The sequence below is a fragment of the Protopterus annectens genome, chromosome 3.part0, assembly GCF_019279795.1.
Source record: "Protopterus annectens isolate FY-2018-M chromosome 3.part0, PAN1.0, whole genome shotgun sequence".
Taxonomy (NCBI): Eukaryota; Metazoa; Chordata; order Ceratodontiformes; family Protopteridae; genus Protopterus; species Protopterus annectens.
The window spans coordinates 1903597869-1903619871 of NC_056731.1; the positions used below are offsets into that span (position 1 = coordinate 1903597869).

At 40.7% G+C, this 22003-nt stretch overlaps 1 protein-coding gene across 1 annotated transcript in view; it reads left to right on the forward strand.

Annotated features, from left to right (window-relative positions):
• Positions 1-22003, forward strand: part of LOC122797169 (carbonic anhydrase-like) — a 408969-nt gene that overhangs the window by 116858 nt on the left and 270108 nt on the right. The window contains exon 5 of the mRNA XM_044065988.1: positions 508-570. Within this exon, the coding sequence (XP_043921923.1) occupies positions 508-570 (63 nt within the window). The remainder of the gene's footprint in view (positions 1-507; positions 571-22003) is intronic.

Sequence of the window (22003 nt, forward strand, 5' to 3'; positions counted from 1 at the left end):
TTTCGTTCAACAGTCCTAGATCCATTATAGTATATGCATACTGCTCAATGCTCATTTTAGGTTAAAGACATTAACTCCGTGACTTTAATCTCAATAGCATGTAATAAGATTGCCTCTTACAAACCGGAATCAAAAGAAAGTTTTAAAACTAGTCTCCCTGGCTCTGTTTAGCTGATTAACAAGGAATGCTGAAGAAAAAAAATAAATCAGACTCTTATTTTTTTCCACACTAATTGCAGATTTATGACTGTAGTCATACCTACATGCATAAACAAGAAAAAAAAACTAATCTTTTTTTTGAGACTCAATAAAAATAAGATGAGAGGTAGTAAGACTTGGTTTAATAGGTTGACTTCACTCTGTGTTCGTTTTTGGGCTTACAGAGAAAAGTTTTCATTTAATAATGTAAGCATGAAAACAGTTTGTAAATTACTTTTTACTGACTTGTAATTCAAATCCCTCTGTCTCAGTGAGACTTTATATTAATATATACTTGTCTTTTGGCAGATAGGGCATGAAAATCCACATCTGGAGAAAGTTCTGAATGCATTGCATCATATTAAGGAAAAGGTAAGAGTAAGCGTAAATGAATATAACTATATTGATATAGACTGCGTTAACTATAGGGGGCTTGAATGTGTGATGATTTGTCATCAGGATGTGTGTATATATAACGTGTGCTGCTGTTGTGGTCATTGGAGTCACGGATAATCTTCTAAATGCAGGCTTTGGCTAGGACATTTGAATATTTAGTGGTGTGGAGGTGGTAGTGACCACTGGATATTGCCATTCCTGTCACTTGCAATGACCAGCAGTTCTTTCTTCCATAGCAATAACATGAATAAAAGGAGCTAGCGATTACTGATGATCAGTTATTGAAATGAGTATGTTTCTGTCTATAGAGCCTTACAAATCCACCCCAGTAAGAAGAATGAAATGCAGTTTGGAGAACAGTGTAGTGAGTTTAAATATTGGTTTTAGCATCCATCACCGTCTAATTAGTTTAATTTGGAAACTCCAAGTTATTCTACAGAAAGCAAGGCATGGCATATTTCACATGATGTACCTGTTACTGGAAAAGGAGGTAATGTGCTATACTAGTCAGAAACAGAATAATATCAACAAGACATCATTTGTATCTTACATGCTTATAAAGTATGCCAATTTATACATAGCTGTAGTATTTGGCACTTTAAGAAAAATCCCTTCCACTTTTGCACAAGAATACAAAAATACAAGCCTTTCCAGGAATGTAGCATATAACGCAATGCAGTATCTGTGGTGGCCGTTGTATTGCATTGGCACAGGCACCTCCCTCACTGACACCCACACTGCCATACCCATTACCTGTACCTTAGTTTGCAGAAAGGTCCTCATCCATCTTTATTTTTCCAAGTTCCTTATAAATAATGAATGATTAGTCATTCTTTGTTCTAAAACTGCATTGTGATGCAAAACCTGTTGCTCTATTAATTTAAGTGACCCTGAGTAATATTTAAATATCATCCCTGGTGGTGCTTAGTGTATATCCTGGCTTTGTCTGAAGGTTCTTCAGCATAGTTATTGAGATATGATGGTTTCCCATATGGACACACCTCCATCCTTTACAACTGTGCTTTATTTTTACTCCTGCTGTGTTCTGCATAACTCACAGTCAATTGAAGTCTACCAGTAATATTAAATGTTAAGGGCTACATACTACTTATAGTTCAGAAAATTCATCAGCATGTGGGCTCTTATAGCAATAACCCACGCCTGGGTGTGGGTAATGCTGGATTTACCCACGGTTGGCGTGGTTTCGCCCTCGGGACCAAACAAAGCCAACCGTGGGTAAATCCAGCATTACCTACACCCAGAAGTGGTTATTGTTATACAATGACATTATTTAAGAAAAGAAATAATTACTTTTCTTAAATAATGGCATTGTATAATGCCTCTTTACTGCCCTTCCGCAGCTGTCTGGTATTCTGCGGCAGTTCTGATGTACTGCGCATGCCTACGCAGTACATCAGAGCTGTGGGCAAAAGCAACGGAGAACGCAAGATCTCCGTTGCTTTATTTGCTATGTTAAATGTGTTTAACATAGCGAGACAGCTTTAAAATAAGCAATGGAGATCTCCATTGCTTATTGTAAAGCTGTCTCGCTATGTTAAACCCATTTAACATAGCGAACAGTAATGAGATCTTGCGATCTCCGTTGCTTTTTAAAACTGTCTCGCTATGTTAAATGGGTTTAACATAGCGAGACAGCTTTAAAATAAGCAACGGATATCTCCGTTGCTTATTTTAAAGCTGTCTCGCCATGTTAAACCCATTTAATATAGCGAGACAGCTTTTAAAAGCAACGGAGATCGCAAGATCTCCGTTGCTTTACATTGTGTCGCTATGTTAAAGGAGTTTAACATAGCGAGACAGCTTTAAAAAGCAACGGAGATCTCCGTTGCTTTTTAAACCCGCCGCTATGTTAAACTCTTTTAACATAGCGAGACAGTGTTTTATACTAACAGAAAAAGTCCGGGCGACCGGACCTTTTTCCGTTAGTATATTGAGGGATTTACAACGGGCACGCTGGTTGGGCTGGCCAATCAGCATGCACGTTTTAGGGGAGGAATTGTATAATATAGCAATAACCCACTCCTGGGTGTGGGTAATGCTGGATTTACCCATTGTTGGTGTGGTTTGGTCACGAGGGCGAAAAATCCAGCATTACCCACACCCAGAAGTGGGTTATTGCTATTATACAATGACATTATTTAAGAAAAAAAAAATAATTACTTTTCATAAATAATGGCATTGTATAATGCCTCCTTGCTGCCCTTCTGCAGCTGTCTGGTATTCTGCGGCAGTTCTGATGTACTGCGCATGCGTATGCCTACGCAGTACATAAGAGCTGTGGGCAAAAGCAATGGAGAAAGCAAGATCTCCGTTGCTTTTTACAAACTGTTTCGTTATGTTAAATGGGTTTAACATAGCGAGGCAGCTTTAGAAAAAGCAATGGAATCTCCGTTGCTTTTTATAAAGCTGTCTCGCTATGTTAAACACATTTAACATAGTGAGACAGTTTTGAAAAAAGCAACGGAGAAAGCAAGATCTCCGTTGCTTTTTACAAACTGTCTCGCTATGTTAAAGGAGTTTAACATAGTGAGACAGCTTTAAAAAAGAAACAGAGAATCTCCGTTGCTTTTTTTAAACAGTGTGAAGCAATGGAGATCTTGCGTTCTCCGTTGCTCTAAAAAAAAGAGTTATAGTAATGGAAAAAGTCTGAGCGACCGGACCTTTTTCCATTGCTATAACTCTGATTTACAACATGCACGCTGACCAATCAGCGTGCACGTTTTTGAATATTAATGGGGGGTTGTTGTATAATTTCAGTTTACATACAGGACTAAAGCTCTGGATTGTTAATGAGCTGCATTCTGTGATAAGGTTACAGGATTTGAAGCCCCCACTATTTTTCATATAGCTGTTTTAAGTGAATTAAAGTCTGTCCCTGGTGTCTAGTGGTAGCACAGAGGACTAAAGCTCTCTTATTGAGCTGTATTTTTTTGGGAGGGGGCGGGGCTGTGAGGGTATAGGGATCAAACCCTTTTTCCCTCTTCTATTGCCTTTTTAAGTGAGGTAAGCTAATACTGAAAGCATATTCCTGGTGTCTTGTGGTAGCAGACACAACTAAAACTCTGGTTTGTGTGCCAAGTGCACGGGATTCACAACTTTTTCCATGTTATAACCTAAGTGAATTAGAGTAATATTTCACATCTCTCATCACTGGTATCTAGTGCTTTCCCCACCACATAAATCTTTCATGCTTTTAACTTTAAGTGTATTTAGGGCAATGTATCCTTGGTGTTGAGTGCTTCCTCATACACCTTTCATGCTGCAGACTGTTGTTCTTCTAACTGTTTAAGTGACTCTAGGATTTATATTTCCCTGGTGTGCTTCCCCCCAGTACTGCAGGATTTGCTTGTTGTTCTAGGGGAGTTTAGAGATATGGCAGTCTCCTCCTCTCTCTCTCTCTCTCTCTCTCTCTCTCTTTCTCTCTTTCTCATTCACACCACACACACACACACACACACACACACACACACACACACACACACACACACACTGTTTGTCAGACGGCCACAGATACACACACCTGAGGTTACACATCCCTCTGTATACACTCACGCAGCCACACGCATGTACATACTCCACCACTGCCTCTCTGCTAAACTCCCTGGCAATTTCTCTAACTTGACCCTTGGAAAATAATGGCTGAATATGAACTTTGGCCAACTTAACTTGCACAGCAGAATCACTTGGCTGCATAAATACTTTACTGCCAGCATTTCCAGGAAGAGCACATGGCTAATTAACACAGGTCACATATCTGGAATGCCAAATTAGATGCAGCTCTGCTGAGGAGGCTGCTCACTGTGATGATCTTAGACCATGTAGGATCACTTCAGTTGGCCTATATCTGAATCAGAAAGGGACACTGCCATCGATTAACAGAATGAGTTAGTGATTACCACTGGTGGTGGCACTTTCTGAAGCCAGCTCAATGATGGCTTATGGAGGCTTGGGAAAGTAAACACCAAAACCAGCAAATAAGGAACATAAAACAATAAAACAAATGTGCACAGTTTCTTCACTTAAACCCCAATAATTATTAATCTTAATGTCAAGTTTTATTAAATTGATCACATTAGCACATAGTGGCCATTTCCTGAGAATCACAGTGTAATGTTATCATAGAGAATCCTTCCCGGTAGGTTGGTTAACAAAGTACATAGTCTGTTTTATCAGGTTCATGTTTATAGCACATGCATTTAAAACAAGTTGTGTTGCTTTAAATTTATATTGCAACCATCACAGAGTTCAGAGCTTTGCTTCCATCACTTAGCAGGAAATACTGATGTTAAGAGCAATCATGCAACTACAAGACATGTGACAGGACAATATATGGCCAATACGTATTAGATACACACGGGCAAGCATCCTGCCTACAAAACGGAGAAAGAGAACTGTGTTACAGATACAGGAAAAGCTTTATTTTTCCTTTTTTTCTTTTCTTATAAAAGCTTTCTGTGTAACAGTCTGAGTACTTACCATTTCCCAGTTCAGTAAGGTGATTTCTTCAAGCCATTAAAAAATATTAGTGTGTTAGGTTATTAGTGCTTGGACCTCTTCTCAATTCTTAATAAAGCAAAAATGAAATAAATTGTATATTCAGAGCAGAGTTAGACCTGCCTGATTTACCATGTCTCATGGAAAATAGCTTGAAAAAGCAAACCTGATGTTGAGACATTGGGCAGCAACTGACGGACCTTCTTAATGCCTTGAGTCTTTAGGACCCTTGAGGAAAAGGGTTAGCTTTCTGAAAGGAAGCAAGTCATAGAAAACATATTGTTAATGAAAACATAATTCTAATAGGGTTTATTTTTATATACAAATAATTTACCTTGCAAACCATTTCCTAAATCCATATTGCAAACACCCTGTCATGTCCAAATACTGGGTATATGAAAAAAAGGAGGTGAATTAATGCAAACTTCCACAAAATGACACACATAAAATCCACAAATACACTAGAGGTGCAAAATATACAACAGAAATCCATGCAGTCTACCCTACAGTAACAAGTAATACCATAATTTCAATTGCTAATGATTTGTCCTACTCTTAAGACATGATGTGTTAAATTTTCAGGAAGCTACCATAATGTTAATTGAGAATTTTGAAGCCAGGTTAATGGATTTCACTGCCAAGCATTACACAAAATATGTTCTTTAGCTGACATGTTCACTAGAGGCATTTACATATGGAATATTTTTTAATCGGGTGGTTACAGGACTTTCTGTATGTGAGGGGATGTAGCAGCAGCGACAGCATTTTCACCTTGTGAAGCTGAACACCTGTGGGACTGCTGACGTATCTTGATGACTGTGTACCTACTATCTCTGCCTTCTGAGCTGTGACCAATGCAGAGTAGTAAATGAAATATTACAGGATATCCACAAAATGACTGCAGCAAGGAGGCTTTGAGACATACAAGCACACTAAATAAAATAAAATAAGCAGTATCCCATTTAGGCACTGGAAAAAAATACAATGCTGGCATCTGTGCACAGAAATGTTACCCACCACTTGCACTCAGGCCTGGTACCCACCACCTGCACTCTGGCACGGGCCTGGTACCCACCGCCTGCACTCTGACACAGGCCTGGTACCCACCACCTGCACTCTGGCATGGACCTGGTACTCACCACCTGCACTCTGGCACAGGCCTGGTACCCACCACCTGCACTCTGGCATGGGCCTGGTACCCACCACCTGTACACGGGCACAGACTTGGTGCCCATCACCTGCATTCGGACTCTGGCCCAATACACACCACCTCCAGCAGGTTATAACATATCCATAGAATGTTTTCAACATTGATGAAGCATCCTATTGATGTGTTGCTTGATCCCATGATGAGAACCAGACCACTGAGAGAGGGACCGCAGCAAGTGATGACTACTGTTAATTGTTACCCTACCGAAATGCATTATGCATGTATACAAATTTATTTTCTCTGTCAATGACAAAGCATACATTAACCACCAATAGATGCACTGTGAAAATAACTGATATTTTTATAAAATAAAAACAAAACAAAACAAAAAAACTCATGCTACTGTCCCTAAACTGCGTCTGGCAAAAAGAATTATGCTGGTAATCACTTTCCTAGAACATTTGCTGGTAAGCATTTTCCTAAAAAACATATATACACAAACTATTATGCTTTACATTGTCATCAGCGGTATATATATACTTCTAATTTTATTTTTATACCATACACTAATTTATTTTCATTTAAAACTATGGAGAAGGATTCAGACAGAATTCCACAATGAACCTAACTGCTGTGGCAAAAATGGGACAGTTTTTTTTTATTGTGAAAAACTGCAATTCAGCAAACGATAGATGCAGTGAGAAAAGATCTATTGACTAGTTACAGTTTTCTAAATTCCATAGTGTACTGCTAATCCTAATTAACACTTTATTGTAGTAATTACCACTGGCAGCCCATACGTAGCTTTGGCACAGGCACCTCCTCATTCATTCTTCCACATACATGTTATACATTCATTCTCCCACATACATTTCGTACATTCAAATATGCACATATACCACAAATCCGAGACCCCATACACTTACATATATGTCTACATGCTGAGAAATACACAGACAAACACTAACACATCCTCCAGCCACTATCACTCCACTAAACTCCCTCCACTTACTTGCTATATGGTCTCTCCCATTGAAAGTAATGGATAAACACTGCCTTTTGGGAAAGTTAATTAATGCGACTGACCATGTTAATTTACCCAGCTGATGTGTAAATCCCTAACCACAGCAGTTATAGAGGAGAGTGCATGGATAATTATATGCTGCTCACTTGAATGCCTCATTAGTGTTGTAGTAGGTGGGTCGTGGTGACCGCCCACTGCATAGACCATGTAGAATTTACTGTGGTACGACTGCTTAAAAGTCTGAAAGGGCTACTGCCACACTAGCTTTTATACAATAGAAAATAAATATTTAAAAAGAGTTGCATTACTAGTCCACATACCCAGTTACAAAATAGGAAAGAAATTAGTGTAGATCATGTAATAACCACAAAAAACATCATGTTCTTTTCACTGTTGCAGTGTTCTTTACATCTGTGATATCCTGCTGAGGATAGCCAAACATCTGACTAGCATACCAAAGCCTTTATACCTTCAAGGTATCATATGTTAGACGTATGCCTTGTGTCCAAGGTATCAGGTACATATGTATGAGTGTTTAATCCTCTAAACTACTTTGCAGCCAGTCCAGACTCCATCATGAATTCAGTCTGCAAGACATTTTTTGAGTTGGTTCAGCTTCTGAGCCTGCTAAAGATAAGTACCCTGCTGGGTTCCTGCCTTTCTTTTTTTCTCCTTTTATGTTTGCCTTTTATATGTCATCCAGGGAGGAGAAGTGGAATGTTAAATGCAGATTCCCCATAAAGATAGGCAATGGAACTGCCTTTTTTTGTTTGGGTGCAACCCACTACCATTCCCAGTGTGAGAGCTGCCAGGCGTTTGTCCTCAAAACTTTCAGCAGTCATCTATCATCCTTTTGTATTTTCCTGGAGAACCAGAGCTTATAACTTTTGACACAGCATACTACGGACTCTGAATCTAATCACTGTGATGTTCAGCCACCACTGAAAAAAAGCCAAAAAGGCACGTTCCGACATTTACTGTCCAGCCTCCTCTAGATGTCTCCATTGGGTTGGATGAAGAATCTGAGGACCATCTGGTGCCTGCAACAGCTCCATTTGTCATGACCTAGTTGGAGGCTGACATGGAGCTGCTTACCAGCACATTTTCCAAAGCTCTACCTATGGCTGCTATAGATATGGAGGGGAGCCATGGCTGATTATATTGGTGGGGCCTATGGGAATTCCCCAGATACTTGTGAAGGAAGAAGTGTCTGGTATCCTTATTGAATCTAGGCAAGGCTGTGAACCTCCTAGGTTGGTTAAAGCTGATGTTCCTTTAAAAATGAGAAACACAAGACCAAATGTGTGGCCAGTGAGGCTAAAGATCCTCACCAAAAATGGCAGGATTTTACTCAAAGGCTTATCAATGCTGTTATGGCTTTGAAGCCCTCTCAGGGCTTATCTGTTCTGCTTCTGTTTTCTTGTCCTCTACCCCTTCAAAGCATCTTACAGTATCTGATTCTTCTGAGAATGAGGGGGATTTAGATTCTGGTGAGAAGTCATTGACTCCAAGTCCTCTTCACATCTTCACAGACAATACCATGATTATGTGGTACATCAACAAGCAGTAGGGCAGAAAGTCTTACCTCCTTTGTAGGGTGGCTTTTCAGGCTTGGGATGTTTGAGTCCTCTAACACTTGTTTCTTCTGGTGGTTTACATCTTCAAAAAGCACAATCTTGTGGCAGCCATTTTGAGTAGGTCCAGGACAGATTCTCACAAATGGATGCTTCACAGGGAGGTGTCCCTAGACATTGTACATCAGTGAGGTATTCCTAAAGTAGATCTTTTTGCCTCCCCTCTAAACAGACAACTTCCCCAGTTTTATTAAAGAGTGCCAAGTTCTCTAGCTTGGAAGGGGATGTTCCTGTATGCATATCCCCCTCTTCCTCTGCTGCCAAATGTCCTGCACAAAATCATCTGGGCAGGCCCAAGATCATGACGGTGACTCTCTTTTGGCCCAGACAGCATTAGTTCCCCATTCGATTTATCTGTTTCCCTTTGAGCCTACAGTTTTCTCTTTGCTGAACTGTACCTGGAAAGCAGAACTATTGGTTGCTCTTCTGCCAAGTGGGACTCTGAACTGCAGGCAGTCATGGCAGTCCCACCTTTTTTGTTTTTTCACAAAGACAGGGTCTATCTTCATACTAATCCTTCTTTTATGCCCAAGGATGTTAATGATTTGTCCTTGAATCAATCAGTTTGACCACCTTCTTTTCCCCTCCACAAAATGCTAGTAAAGATTCTCCACACCTTGGATTACATAAACTGCTCAGATATTATCTAGCTAAAACTAAAGATGTCAGGAAATCTGAGTAGATTTTTTTTTTCTTTTCATCCCAGTCAGGAAACTGGGTTTGGCTGTTTCCAAGTAAAATATCATCTAATTTCCTTTTGGTTGTTTTCATGGCAAGTAGCTTTCCTTTTCTGTTTCTGCTCATTCTACCAGGGCAGTTGCTTCTCTGGGTGCTTTTCTCAAGGGTTTGGATACTGGATCCATTTCAGATGCTGCTACTTGGTCTTCTGTACACACATTTACTAAACATTATTAGTGGGTAAGTTTTGCCAGGGTCATCCTTCATTAGTTCTTTGAGGGATCCTCTGTGGTTTCCACCTCCCATCCTCTCTAGTATCTTTGCTCCAACATATATAAATAATATTGTAACAGTGATAAGGAAGGATATAGTTCAGTTGTGTTAGAACTTACCATAACAGAAGATGTCCTACTTTTCACTGTTGCAGTATTCTGTCCCATCCTCCTTCCCCCATTCTTGGTTGCATAGCTTTTGACAAAGGGGTCCTTCATAGTGCCCTCCTTAGTTCCTTTTTTCCTCCTTTTCCCTTCCTCAATGTACATGATTTTTTTCTCTTGCATTGCTCTGGATCTTTTAAGGCAATTTATTTTTGAGGATTAGGCACTCGTATGTCACACATGCACATTATACCTTGAACATAGCACATGTATCTGTATGGCACCTGGAAGGTATGAACAGTTTGGTGTGTTGGCTGATCATTTGGCTATCCTCTGCAGGGTATCCTGGATGTCAAGAGTACTGCAACAATGAAACGGACATCTGCTGTTTAAAGTATGAATGTCCTTCCATATCACTTTTGCAGTATTCTTCACCTTGGGGATCTCCTGCCAAGGATAACCCAACATCCTTCCACTATACCAAAGCCTTTAGATCTTTTATGCAATGTACATTACATACATGTTTCCCTGCACAGGATGTAGGGCATAAAGGTGATGTACAGATGCAGTTACCCAAAACTTCTTTGTCACCAGTCCAAACACCATCTGAACACCTTTTACTGTGCTGATACCTAGCCATCAGATAGGTGCCCTGTTGAGGTCTTTTTTCTTTCTTTCTGTTAGTCCTGTTTTCTTTTGGTTATTTGGAGTTCATCATCCAAGAAGGAAAAATGTCAGTGTGGGAGACAGATTCCCGATAACAATCATTATGAACAGTGTGTCTTTTGTTTGGGTGCTTCCTACGACCATGTTTCCTGTAGTATTTGTAAGACATTTGTGCCTAAGACTCTTAGAAGCCAGTTGTCTTCCCTGGCCATATATCTCAAGGGGTCTGTATCACTTCATCGAAATGGTTGAAGTTCGAACACCATATGTTCGAACTTCTAACCTCGAAGTGCAAAAACATAGAAGACATAGAAGAGCGATTATTTTCCCAGGGGAAAAAAATCGCTGTTCCAAGAAACACACACATAACACAAGCACACCAAAAAAACAGCAATCCACACACATATACACTTAAAATCCTACATCTAACCCTACAATAAACTGTACATACACTACTATCTATCCACTTACCTTAACCCAAACCCTAACCCTAAGTTCTGTCACTATCGTACACTCACCTGACCCGCACCCTAACCCTAACTCATCTATCCCGCCCTAACCCTAAAGTCTGTCACTATCACACACCCACCACCCGCGCTCTAACCCTAACTCACCTATCCCGCCCTAACCCTAAAGTCTATCACTATTGCACACCCACCTCACCCGCGCCCTAACCCTAACATCTGCAGACTTACCTGAACCCGACCCGTAACTTTCCACCACAGCGCTGACTATAGCGAAGCCACAGAAATGGCCTACTGAATTCTTTCCCTAGGAAAGAATTCAGTGTTCTGCGGCTTCGCGATAATCAGTTTTCGGACATCACAGTTTGAACGTATGGTGTTCGAACTGCTGACGTTCTGATGAACTGATAGGAACCTTATCTCAAGAACCAGTGGCTTAAACAGTTGGCCCTGAGTAGCATTGTAGAATCAGTTAACCCTGAGATACTACCATTAAACAAGAAGGTGGCCAAGAAATCTTAGTCAGATTCTTTTGCTGTCCATTGGACTTCTCACTAGAAGTGGGTGATAGTTCTATAGGCCATCTAGTGTCTATTTCAGATTCCTCTGCCTTGACCCCATCAGAGGCCAGCATGGATCCTTCCTTTCACACATCGTCTGAGGCTTTGCAGGTGTCTATTCCAGATTTTGAGGGAGAATGGTTGATTATCTTTGAGGGCACTAGAGGGATTCTGCAGATTTTGGTCAGGGAAGAGGTTCCAGGTTCTCCTGTTGAAGTTCATCAAGGGTTGAAACCTCTGGTTGTTAAGGCTGACATCCCTTCTAAGAAAAAATAGAAGACTAAAATTATTCTGTACATACTAAGGACCCTCAGGGGGAATGGCAAGAGTTTACTTGGGGCCTGTTTAATGCCTTAATGGCCCTGAAGCCTCCCAAAGGGGTTTCTGTGCCTTCTCCATCTTAGACTTCAACTCCTTTTAAAAGGCCTAGGTAACCTGATTCCTCAGTTGACGATTCAAAGTCTGATGAGAGGTTTTTGTCTTATTCTTCTCAGATGCCTTCTCCTTTGGCTTGTGGCTCTGAAGAGGAATCCATTAGCCTAGAGTCTCCTTTGAAGGAGCTGTATTTTGGGGATACAGTAATCAGAATAATGGAATAATTTAATTGGGATTCTTGGGTGTCTGATATCCAGAAGAGGTATTACGAGTTGCTTCAGGTGGACACAATGAAGTCTTCTGCAGTACCTCCTGTGCTGGCTGCTTTGTTTGACATCTTTATAGCTGCCTGTAACACTCCAGATTCTTGGCACTGTGCTGCTAAGAAACCTTACAGATTCCTGAGGATTGTCAACTCTTGTTTGCGTCCTCCTGCTGATCCTGCTGTGGTGTCAGTCTACTCTGACAAGCTGCCTAAGCTTTTCCACTCTATAAAGCTCCTTCCTTCAGATAAGGATAGTAGGGCCATGGGGAGGACTGGAAAAAAGGTCTATACTGTTTCCACCTTTGCCTTTAGGGCCATCAGTTACCAGACCCGCATGACCAGATATTATCTGCCCTTGATTGCCCAGGCTTGTCAGGTTATTTCTGACTTGAGTGACCTCTCTTTTATTCTAAAGGAAACTGCTATACTCTCTCTAGTTTAGGTTGTACCTCAGGTGGCTGACCACTCAATCAAGTGTAGCGATGCTGCTGCTGATGCCTTTCACAGACCTGCTGCCTTTGGATCTGTCATGAGGTGTTATTCTTGGCTTCATCTACAGTCATTACCTGAGGACATTAAGGCCAAGTTGCTGGATGCTCCTTTGGACAGTAAAAATCTCCATGAGACTGCTGCTGCTATGTTTAAGTCTCTTAGAGAAAAAGGTAACAATTTGCAGGACCTTAAACATATTTTTGTGTCCCCCATTCCTATGTTCCAGAAGAGCTTTCTTACTAGGTCTGGTTTTGTTCACAGGCACAGTGGTAGGTGAGCTCCTTCTGCTAAGTCTTCTCAAGCCCTTGTGGCCCGGAAGCCTTCTTTATCTAACAAGCCTACTTTTCATTGACATTTTGCCCCACCCCCACCCTTGCTTAGTTTCCCTTGTCTCTTTGGCTCTCCCCTGTCTTCTAAATCAGAAAATCATCACCTCAGATTCTTGGGTTCTTTCCATCATCTGTCATTATTACTTAATGGTGTGGAAGAATTTCCCTCCTTTTTCAGGAATTCTTCAACCTCCGTGAGAGCAACTTTTTCATTTCCTAGAGGTTCTTGAGTCCCTGGTAGACCAGAGAACTATTCAGCTTGTCCCTTCTTCCCAAGTAGGAAAGGGATTCTACTCCAGAATGTTCCTGGTTCCTTGAAAGGAGGGCACTTGGAGGCCTATTCTGGATCTCTACTTGCTCAACACCTTTCTCAAGGTTCTGTCTTTTTTGATGCTTTCTCTTCAAACACTTTCCTGTGTTGCTGCTCCATTTTTTCTGGTATTCTTGTATATGAAGGATGATTACCTTTATATCCCTATTCACCCTCTTTTCAGGAAGTTTTTACATTTCTCTGTTTTTTCCCCTCATTTTCAGTTATCTGCTTTGTCCTTTGGACTCTGCTTGCCCAAAGGGTACTTACAAAATGCCTAGCTCCTGTGATTGCCTTTTGTAGGCTCAAAGGCATTCACAATTTTGCTTATTAGATGACCTGTTGATTCAGGCACCTTCTCCTGCATGCCTGTTACAGGCTGTAGAGTTCACCATATCTCTCCTTCAAAATCCGGGCTTCACTTTCAACTTCCAAAGTCTGTTCTGACTCCCTATCAGGATCATATGTATCTGGACTGCAGGATTCAGACAGTGCCAATGTTGGCACTTCTTCCACTTGCAAAGGTTTTGTCCTTGACAGCTTTCTTCCAGTCTGTTCTTCCCCTGTCTTTCATTCCAGCCAGGGAGTTTCTTTGGGCCCTAGGATTCATAGCCTCTTCTATTCCAATGCTCCCTCTTGTCAGACTGTATATGTGAAGCTTCAATGGTACCTCAAGTCAGTTTGGCTTCAGCATTGCCACCCTGTTTTTCAGAGTGCCTCTCCTTCCTTGTCTCAAGTGGGAATTCAAATGGTGAATTCCGCAACTTACCATCAACCTAGCACTGCCCTTTCAGCCTCCAGTTCCTTCTCAAGAACTGTTTGCCAACAGTTAAGATATGGGGTGGGGGCTTCCTGTGGTCACCTGAACATTCAGAGTCTCTGACCCACCTTCAAAAGTCAGACTGTATCAACATCAAAGAGATGGAAGCTCTGATTCTAGTCCTTCAGGCTTTTCAACCCATTCGCTCTCCAGGCCCCTTGAAGGTTTACACAGACAACACCACAATGATATGGTATGTCAACAAGCAGGGGGCATAAAGTCTTACCTTCTTTGCAGGCTGGTTGTTAAGGCCTGGAAATGGCTATCATTTATCAGCTAATTCTTCCATTAGTGTATATTCCTTCAGAACACAGTCTAATGGCAGACTCTTTGAGCAGGTCCAAATCACAAGCTCAGAAATGGATGTTTCACAGAGACCTGTTTCTGGACATAGTCCATTGGTGGGGTATTCCTAAGGTAGATCTTTTTGCCTCCCCTCTGAACAGACAGCTCCCTCTTTTCTGTTCCAGAGTGCCATGCCATCTGGCATGGAAGACAGATGCCCTTTTTTTTTCCTTGGAAGGGGATGTTTTTCTCTGCCTACCTTCCTCCTCTTCTACCTCCAAGAGTCCTGCAGAAGATTCAGCTGGACTCCCAAAAATCTTGCTAGTGATTCCCTTTTGCCAAGACAGCACTGTTTCCCCCCTTTTAATGCATCTGGCCTCATCAGTTGGACCCCCTTACACAGGACAAAGGAGTCACTCATCCATCCTCATTCGTCTACTCTTAAACTGCCTCTATGTCAGATATTTCTTCCTGTCTGCCCTTTAATTCTCTTCTGGTTTCTCATTTTGAGGTCAATTTCTTAATGGTATACTGCATCATAGGCCCCCAAGGAAGCATATTCATTCTTGGGACCTTAATTTTGTTTTGGAAAAATGACACTGGCTCCTTCTGAGCTTGCAGTTTCAGCTTCTCTCCAATACTGTACCTGGAAGACTATCTTGTTGCTTGCTCTTACTTCTGCTTGGAGGATTTCTGAGCTTCAGGCCCTTATGGACATTCCTTCCCTTTTTTTTGTTTTTTTTTCAAAGATTGGGTGTCTCTTCGCATTAATCCTCCTTTTATGCCCAAGGTCGTTAATGAGTTGTCCTTAAATCAGGCAGTATAACTCCCTTCCTTTTTGGTTATGGGGATTGGTTAAACTTTTTTTAAATTAGCTTTTTAAGTCATGTGTTATGGTTACCAGTATCTGATGAAGTCTGACTTGGTTTTGGACGAAAACGAGCTATCCATTTTACTGGCATTTATTTTGTGTCATTAAAGCCTTCGTGGAGTATATTGTGCTGTCTCTCTGCTTGTGTACTTTTGTTTGTTTATCCCTTCCTTTTTTCCTTCTATACAGTCTGCTGGTGAGAAGGTCCTGCATACCTTGGATTTGCACAGACAGGTCAGGTATTATTTGCGTAAAGCTAAGATCATTTCTTAGTCTGACCAGCTTTTTGTTTCTTTTCATCCGTGGACTCTGGGTTTAGCTGTTTCCAAGCAAACCATCTCCTCCTGGATATCTAAGGCCATTTCCTTTTGTTGTTCTTTTCATGGCAAGTGGCTGTCTGCTTCAGTTAGAGCTCATTCCACTAGGGCTGTTGCCTCTTCTGGTGCTTTCTTCAAGGGTTTGGACACCAGTTCCATCCTTGAATCTGCAATTGGTCCTTCGTGCATACCTTTACTAACCATTATAAACTGGATATGGTTTCTAGGACCATAGAGGGTTTTGCCTGGGCCATCCTGCATGGATTTGTTGAGGGCTGTTTGGCCTTTAACCTCCCACTCCTTTTCTTGAGCTTTTTGTACTCTCAGTAAGGTGAATAATACAACTACAGTGATATAGAAGGACATAGTACGCTTATGTAAAATCTTACCATAACAGCAGATGTCCTCCTGTTCATTCTTGTAGTATTCGGTCCATCACTTCATCCCCATTTTCTGTTGAGTTTTGATTTGGTTACCTTCCTGGCTGAGCATCCCCCCTTTTCCATCTGCATTTTCTCCCTTTGGATGTGGCGATTGTTGTCTACTGGGGCAATTCAGTTCAGGGTAACTGCATCTGTATGTCACCTTTTTGTCTTGCATCCTGTGTGGGGAACATACATGTGAAGTACTGGGTTACCCTTTATAATCTTGAAATATTGAAATCTTGAATTTCAATATCTCGAGACCACAAAGGCGAACGTTGAAAATACTGAAGCCCAAAACCATAAAATACAAAATATCGAACATAAACACACCATACACCACACAGGGCATAAACTATCCTACCCACACTATGACAAATCAAATAACAAAACGTTCACAAACACAGCAACACAAACCAACACACCTACACTACATATAAGCAGGGGGGAAAGCCCCCTGCTCCCCCCATGTGGGGGCAAGCCCCTCACACCTCCCTACTTTTATATACTAACTCCGAGATCACACAGACAGGAAAAGACAGAAAACTCACAGCCAGACATTCTACAGTCCCTCACGCGCGCGCACACACACACACACACACACACACACACACACACACACACACACACACACACACACACATCACACATATACAAACAGCAACACATCCAACACTTACACAACTCATACACTCACCTACCTACACTAGCCCACACATACAATTATAAACATACTCACATACATTCGAACTCCCAGCAAAACCCTTAAAAAACACTCACTTCTAAATTGCACCCAAATCCACACACGGCACCGTACACCATCCACATAAAACACCGCACGTAAAGAAGCGTAAAGCCATGACCGAGAATTCGAGAAATGCACTTTCGCTATTGTAAAAATTCACTTTTTATGGTCTTGGGATACTGAAATTTGAGATTTCAGTATTTCGAGATTATAAAGGGGAACCGATGTACTGTGCATGCAAGATCTAAAGGCTTTGGTGTACTGGCCAGATGTTGGGCCATCCTTGGCAGGAGATCCCTAAGAATACTGCTTCAGTGAAAAAGATATCTACTGTTATGGTATGATTTTACACAAATGTAATTAATTCTCCATGTCTTACAATAGCTTCCAAACCAGTTTACAAATTCATAACAAAACTGGATACATGTTTGACCCCATTGTCACTCAAGGGTCTTGGTAAGCTCTATAACAACTGCATGCATTGGTGCACAAGGACACTTAATTTTTGTCCTGTTGTCTTACTGTGTATGTGGTGTAACCCCATCCTTCCTTGCTGACAGATATTGAATCCCAGTAGAGTGATATCAGAAACTAATCTAGTTATTAAAATCAGTCATTTTTGTTCATAATGTGCTGTCATCCTCAATGAAGGTAGAATGCTTCTCAATGCAAGGCACATGCCTGTCTGTGATGTACATTGAGTGTGTGATATTGTGAATCCTGGATCTGGATAAAGAGATCACCATTATCTCCTCCTTATCTAGCTTGGTTATTGGGGTATCTTTGTGTCATATGATGGAATCCACTATGACAGGAATCCTAGGTGAAATGTTTGTTTACCTTATGGGCTTTGATCTTTGTGGACCATTGGGTGTAGGCTTGTGTGTGTTGTTTTGTTGGTTTTGGTGTGTGCTTTACAGATTGATGAAGATAGGCATTGCTGTTTGTAGGCTTAGGAGGTCTTTGAGGTTTGTGGTTTGAGGTTTCCTTGTGCGTCAGCATAAAATGGTCTGTGTGTGTGTGTGTGTGTGTGTGTGTGTGTGTGTGTGTGTGTGTGTGTGTGTGGTGAGCAGTATGTGTGGAGGATACAGTGTGCATGTTCTTGACAATCTTGTTTTAAATGAGGTTGTGTTTACAAGGAAGTTGTTTTTTTATATACATTTCTTGCATATTATTAGTTCTTTAAGGATAAATGGTTTTCTGAGAACACAAGACAATTGCTACATTGCCCCAGGATTCCCATGTCTACCAAGCTGACAACAGAGACATTTGAAATGTTCATATCCATGTTGTCTGGACCTGTATTAGTGTGGTCTATTTTGGTTTAAGGACTGGATTTTACATGGATCTCCTTGGGTGGTTTCTAGGGTTAAGTACAGATGTTAGTGCTAGGATATGTTATTAGTGCTATCAATGCCCAAACTAGCTGTTCTAAGCTCATCTCTGTGCAGTACTTCACTGTGTTACAAGTTACAGTACTAATACAGTTTTATATGTAAAGTTTACTGTCTAAACGTTTGCCTCTATACAAGGCATTGCCAACTGCCATTTCATTGTGAACAGCTCTGCATAAATGTGCCTAATTTATATGAAACAAACAAAAAAGTTGAAAGCTGACTTTAGCCAATAAATGACTGCTTTGAGCTCCCCTGGAGTACTTTTCAACACAGAGACCAGGGAAACACCTTCTGCACAAGACAGATGATCCTGAACTTCCTATTATAAAAGTAGAGGAAAAAGGGCTATCAAGAGCAGTTCAACAACAAACAACTTAGCCCCTGACTTATATCACTCTTCTGCAGGGTGACTTAGAAGCCAAACAGTTCAAAAGACCAACAGACAGAAAAAAGAGTGAGTTTTCTGTTGCAAAATTAATTAAATGCTTTACAAATGCAGTCAAACAGTAGTGATCACAATTTAATAGCAAGTGCAACAAAACAGTGTATCTTATCTTAACCTGAATGGCTACGGATGCAGAAGAAACACACTCAGGTGAGGTTCCTTAATATTCAAATGTGCCTAATTTAGAGTAAACAGACAAAAAGCTGAAAACTGACTCCTGTGACCTCTAGTCAATAAAGAACTATAGTTTGAGCTCTCCTGGAGGGCGGCCATGGTAGTGCAGCAGTTAGCATTGCCACCTCACAACAAGAGGATCTCTGGTTCGATCCTCATCTGGGGTGCCTTCTGTGCGGAGTCTACATGTCCTACCTGTGGTTGCATGGGTTTCCTCCGAGTGCTCCGGTTTCCTCCCACATCCCAAAGACATGCTGTAGGTGGATTGGATACTCTAAATTGGCCCTAGGCATGAGTGCGTGCCTGTGTGTGCCTTCTGTGGAAGGGTGGGTGCTGGGCTGGCAACTCAACACCGTAAAACTCCACTGCCAATCATGAGCAGACAAGGTGATCCGCTGTGGTGACCCCTAACCGGGAAAAGCTGAAAGAAGAAGGAGTTTGAGCTCTCCTGGAGTGCTTTCCCGCTCAGACTAGGCAAAAACGTCTGCCACAAGATGGCTGTTCCTGGACTTCTCAGTGTAAAAGTACAGCCAAAAGGCCTCTTAAGTGCAATTCAACAACAAAGTCACTGGCTTACAGTTCTCTTATGCATCTCCCAGCTCAGCTAGACTAGGTGACCACCTACTGTCACTAGATGGACTATTCCAGTCCTCTTAATGTGAAATAACAAAAAAGATTTCTTGAAATCTCCATTGCCTAACTGGGTGAATCTGCAAGTCACTTAACCAAACACCACTCCTTGGCTGAGTTTAAAAAGTGTCCATGGAGATCAATGCTCTACCCTGGGAAACAAATAAAAATAAAATAAATAAATAAAATGCTATCTCAAACAACTTAAACTTATCTGGACAAAGTGATTTCAAGTATTAGGGACCATTAAAAAGATTTAAAGTGCAAGAGCAGTTAACTGAAGTGCAATATAATAAAATAAATAGGATGAGGCATAATTATTTCAGGACTCTGAGTGTGGCAATGGTGTCAAGCAGATGGGAGTTTTGGGAAAAGGAGCAGGAAACAATATATATTGGAGAATGGGTGACCTGTACTTCAGTCTGGAGAGCAAACATGCTCCAACAGGGTATTAATGTACAGGTAATGCCTGCTGAAAAATGAGTCTGCTGTTTTATGGCAGCATATTAAGCTGCTGTGGAGCTCAGACTATAACAAAGCTAATGGACACCATTATTTTATGCTCACTAAGCAGAGATTTTAGTGTATAGTGTGTGTAAAATTAAAAAAAATATACAAAAGTGTGTGTGTGTTTGTGTGTATGTATGCATGAAAGTGGGAGTGATCTCGAGAGTCATTATTTTTATACTCTTAAGTGGAGCTGTTGCTGTTTAGCGAGTGTAAACATGCACATTTTTTTCTTTCTTTTTTAATATTATATATGTTTTTCTGTCTGTGTGTGTATGCTTGCTTGCATGCATGTAAGCAGAAGTGTTTGTGTGCGTGTGTGTGTGTGTGTGTGTGTGTGTGTGTGTGTGTGTGTGTGTGTGTGTGTGTGTGTGTGTGTGGCAGAAGCAGTTAAAGAGGCATGCATACCTGTCAGTCTCTTAGTTCAAGAAAGCTGAATAAAGTGGTGACAAAGGCTCAAAAATAGGAATAGATCTTGCTGTTCTAAAATTAAAAAAAATTGATAGAATAAAAGGATTTGTTTTAGCATGTATTTTCTCAAGGAAATAGTGTACATCATTATTTAGATACTTCATTCCCTAATGATTGCCAACAAGTCAAATATCTATGAGTAACAGACCAAAAAATGGGTTGAATGCCTGGACATTTTTGAAAGTCTTATATTGGATGTAAAATGCTTCCTCCAATACCATTTACATATACTACAGTAAGTTTTCAACCTTAAGCAGAAGAACTATTTTACATCAAAAATAAATATAAAAGTGATGTAGTCATAAAAAAAGTAAAACACAACAATTTTACAGACACCCCATTCTCTAAGCACAATAATGCCCAACAGGGTGTGTGTTACTGTGTAAATAAGGCCCTTCTAGGGTGTAGAGGCCTGATGCCACAGTAATGCCTCTGTGTGTTAACACACACTGTTGGGCATTATTGCTTGTGTAAAGGAGGTATATTCAGAAGCAATACTGATTTGCTGGGTGGGCACCCACTATTGTGGATCTATGGAAAACAATGGGTGGGAAGAGTACTTGGCTTATGCAGTAGACAACAGCAACGAAAGAAGGGAGGGAGGAACTTTGGAAATCAGACTGCTCTAACGGATAGCGACCAGAGACAGACCTTTAAAGGGACAATCCCAGTGTTTAAAATTCGGGTCGCATTTAATCTGACCAGAGTAACGCCCATTTTAATGATGTCATTTAAATTCACACCCACAGTATCATTTTACTTTCAATATCCTGTGATTCTACAGTTCCAATTTTGTTTTAGGTCCCAGTGTGCACTCATCTTTGACTTTCCGTTCCTCTCAGATACCTTTACAATCACGAGTTTACTAGTTTCTACCCTGTCAGTTTCTGCATAAAAAATACTCATTTACAGACTCCAAAAACTAAAAGTTCTCACTGTTTGTTCCAGTAACTGGGTCCACTTTTTTATATTATTTAATGTAGGTTATTATGGGCAGATGTATAGCTAAAGGCTGTAAACATTTAATTTGTATCACTACAAATCAGCCAGTAGCTGTGCCGGCAATGCACAAAGTAAGACTAGTTTACTGCTCCCAAAACCGTATTGCAGTAAAATTGCTTGCAGATGAAACTGGAGCAGCAAGGACTTGGGAGGGTCTGAAGCATAGTTATGAACACATTAATAGTTCTAATTTATTTGTTTGCATACCGCACATTTACCTCTCAACTTATCAGCTCAAGAGTTGCAGACAGAGAAAATTAAGATTCAAAATCGGGCACTTTTTTTTTTTTGTTTTTACATTACTGCAATCTGCTTTACAAAGCTAGCAGATAACTAGTTTTGCATCTATATGCATTTTCAGAATAATTTGAAGTATAAAAATGAAAGTGATTTACTATTAAAACTAAAAAAAAAAATTAGAAGGACTGGGCAAAGTCAATGATATAATGAAGAAAACCCATTCAATTTCAGAATATACGGAAAC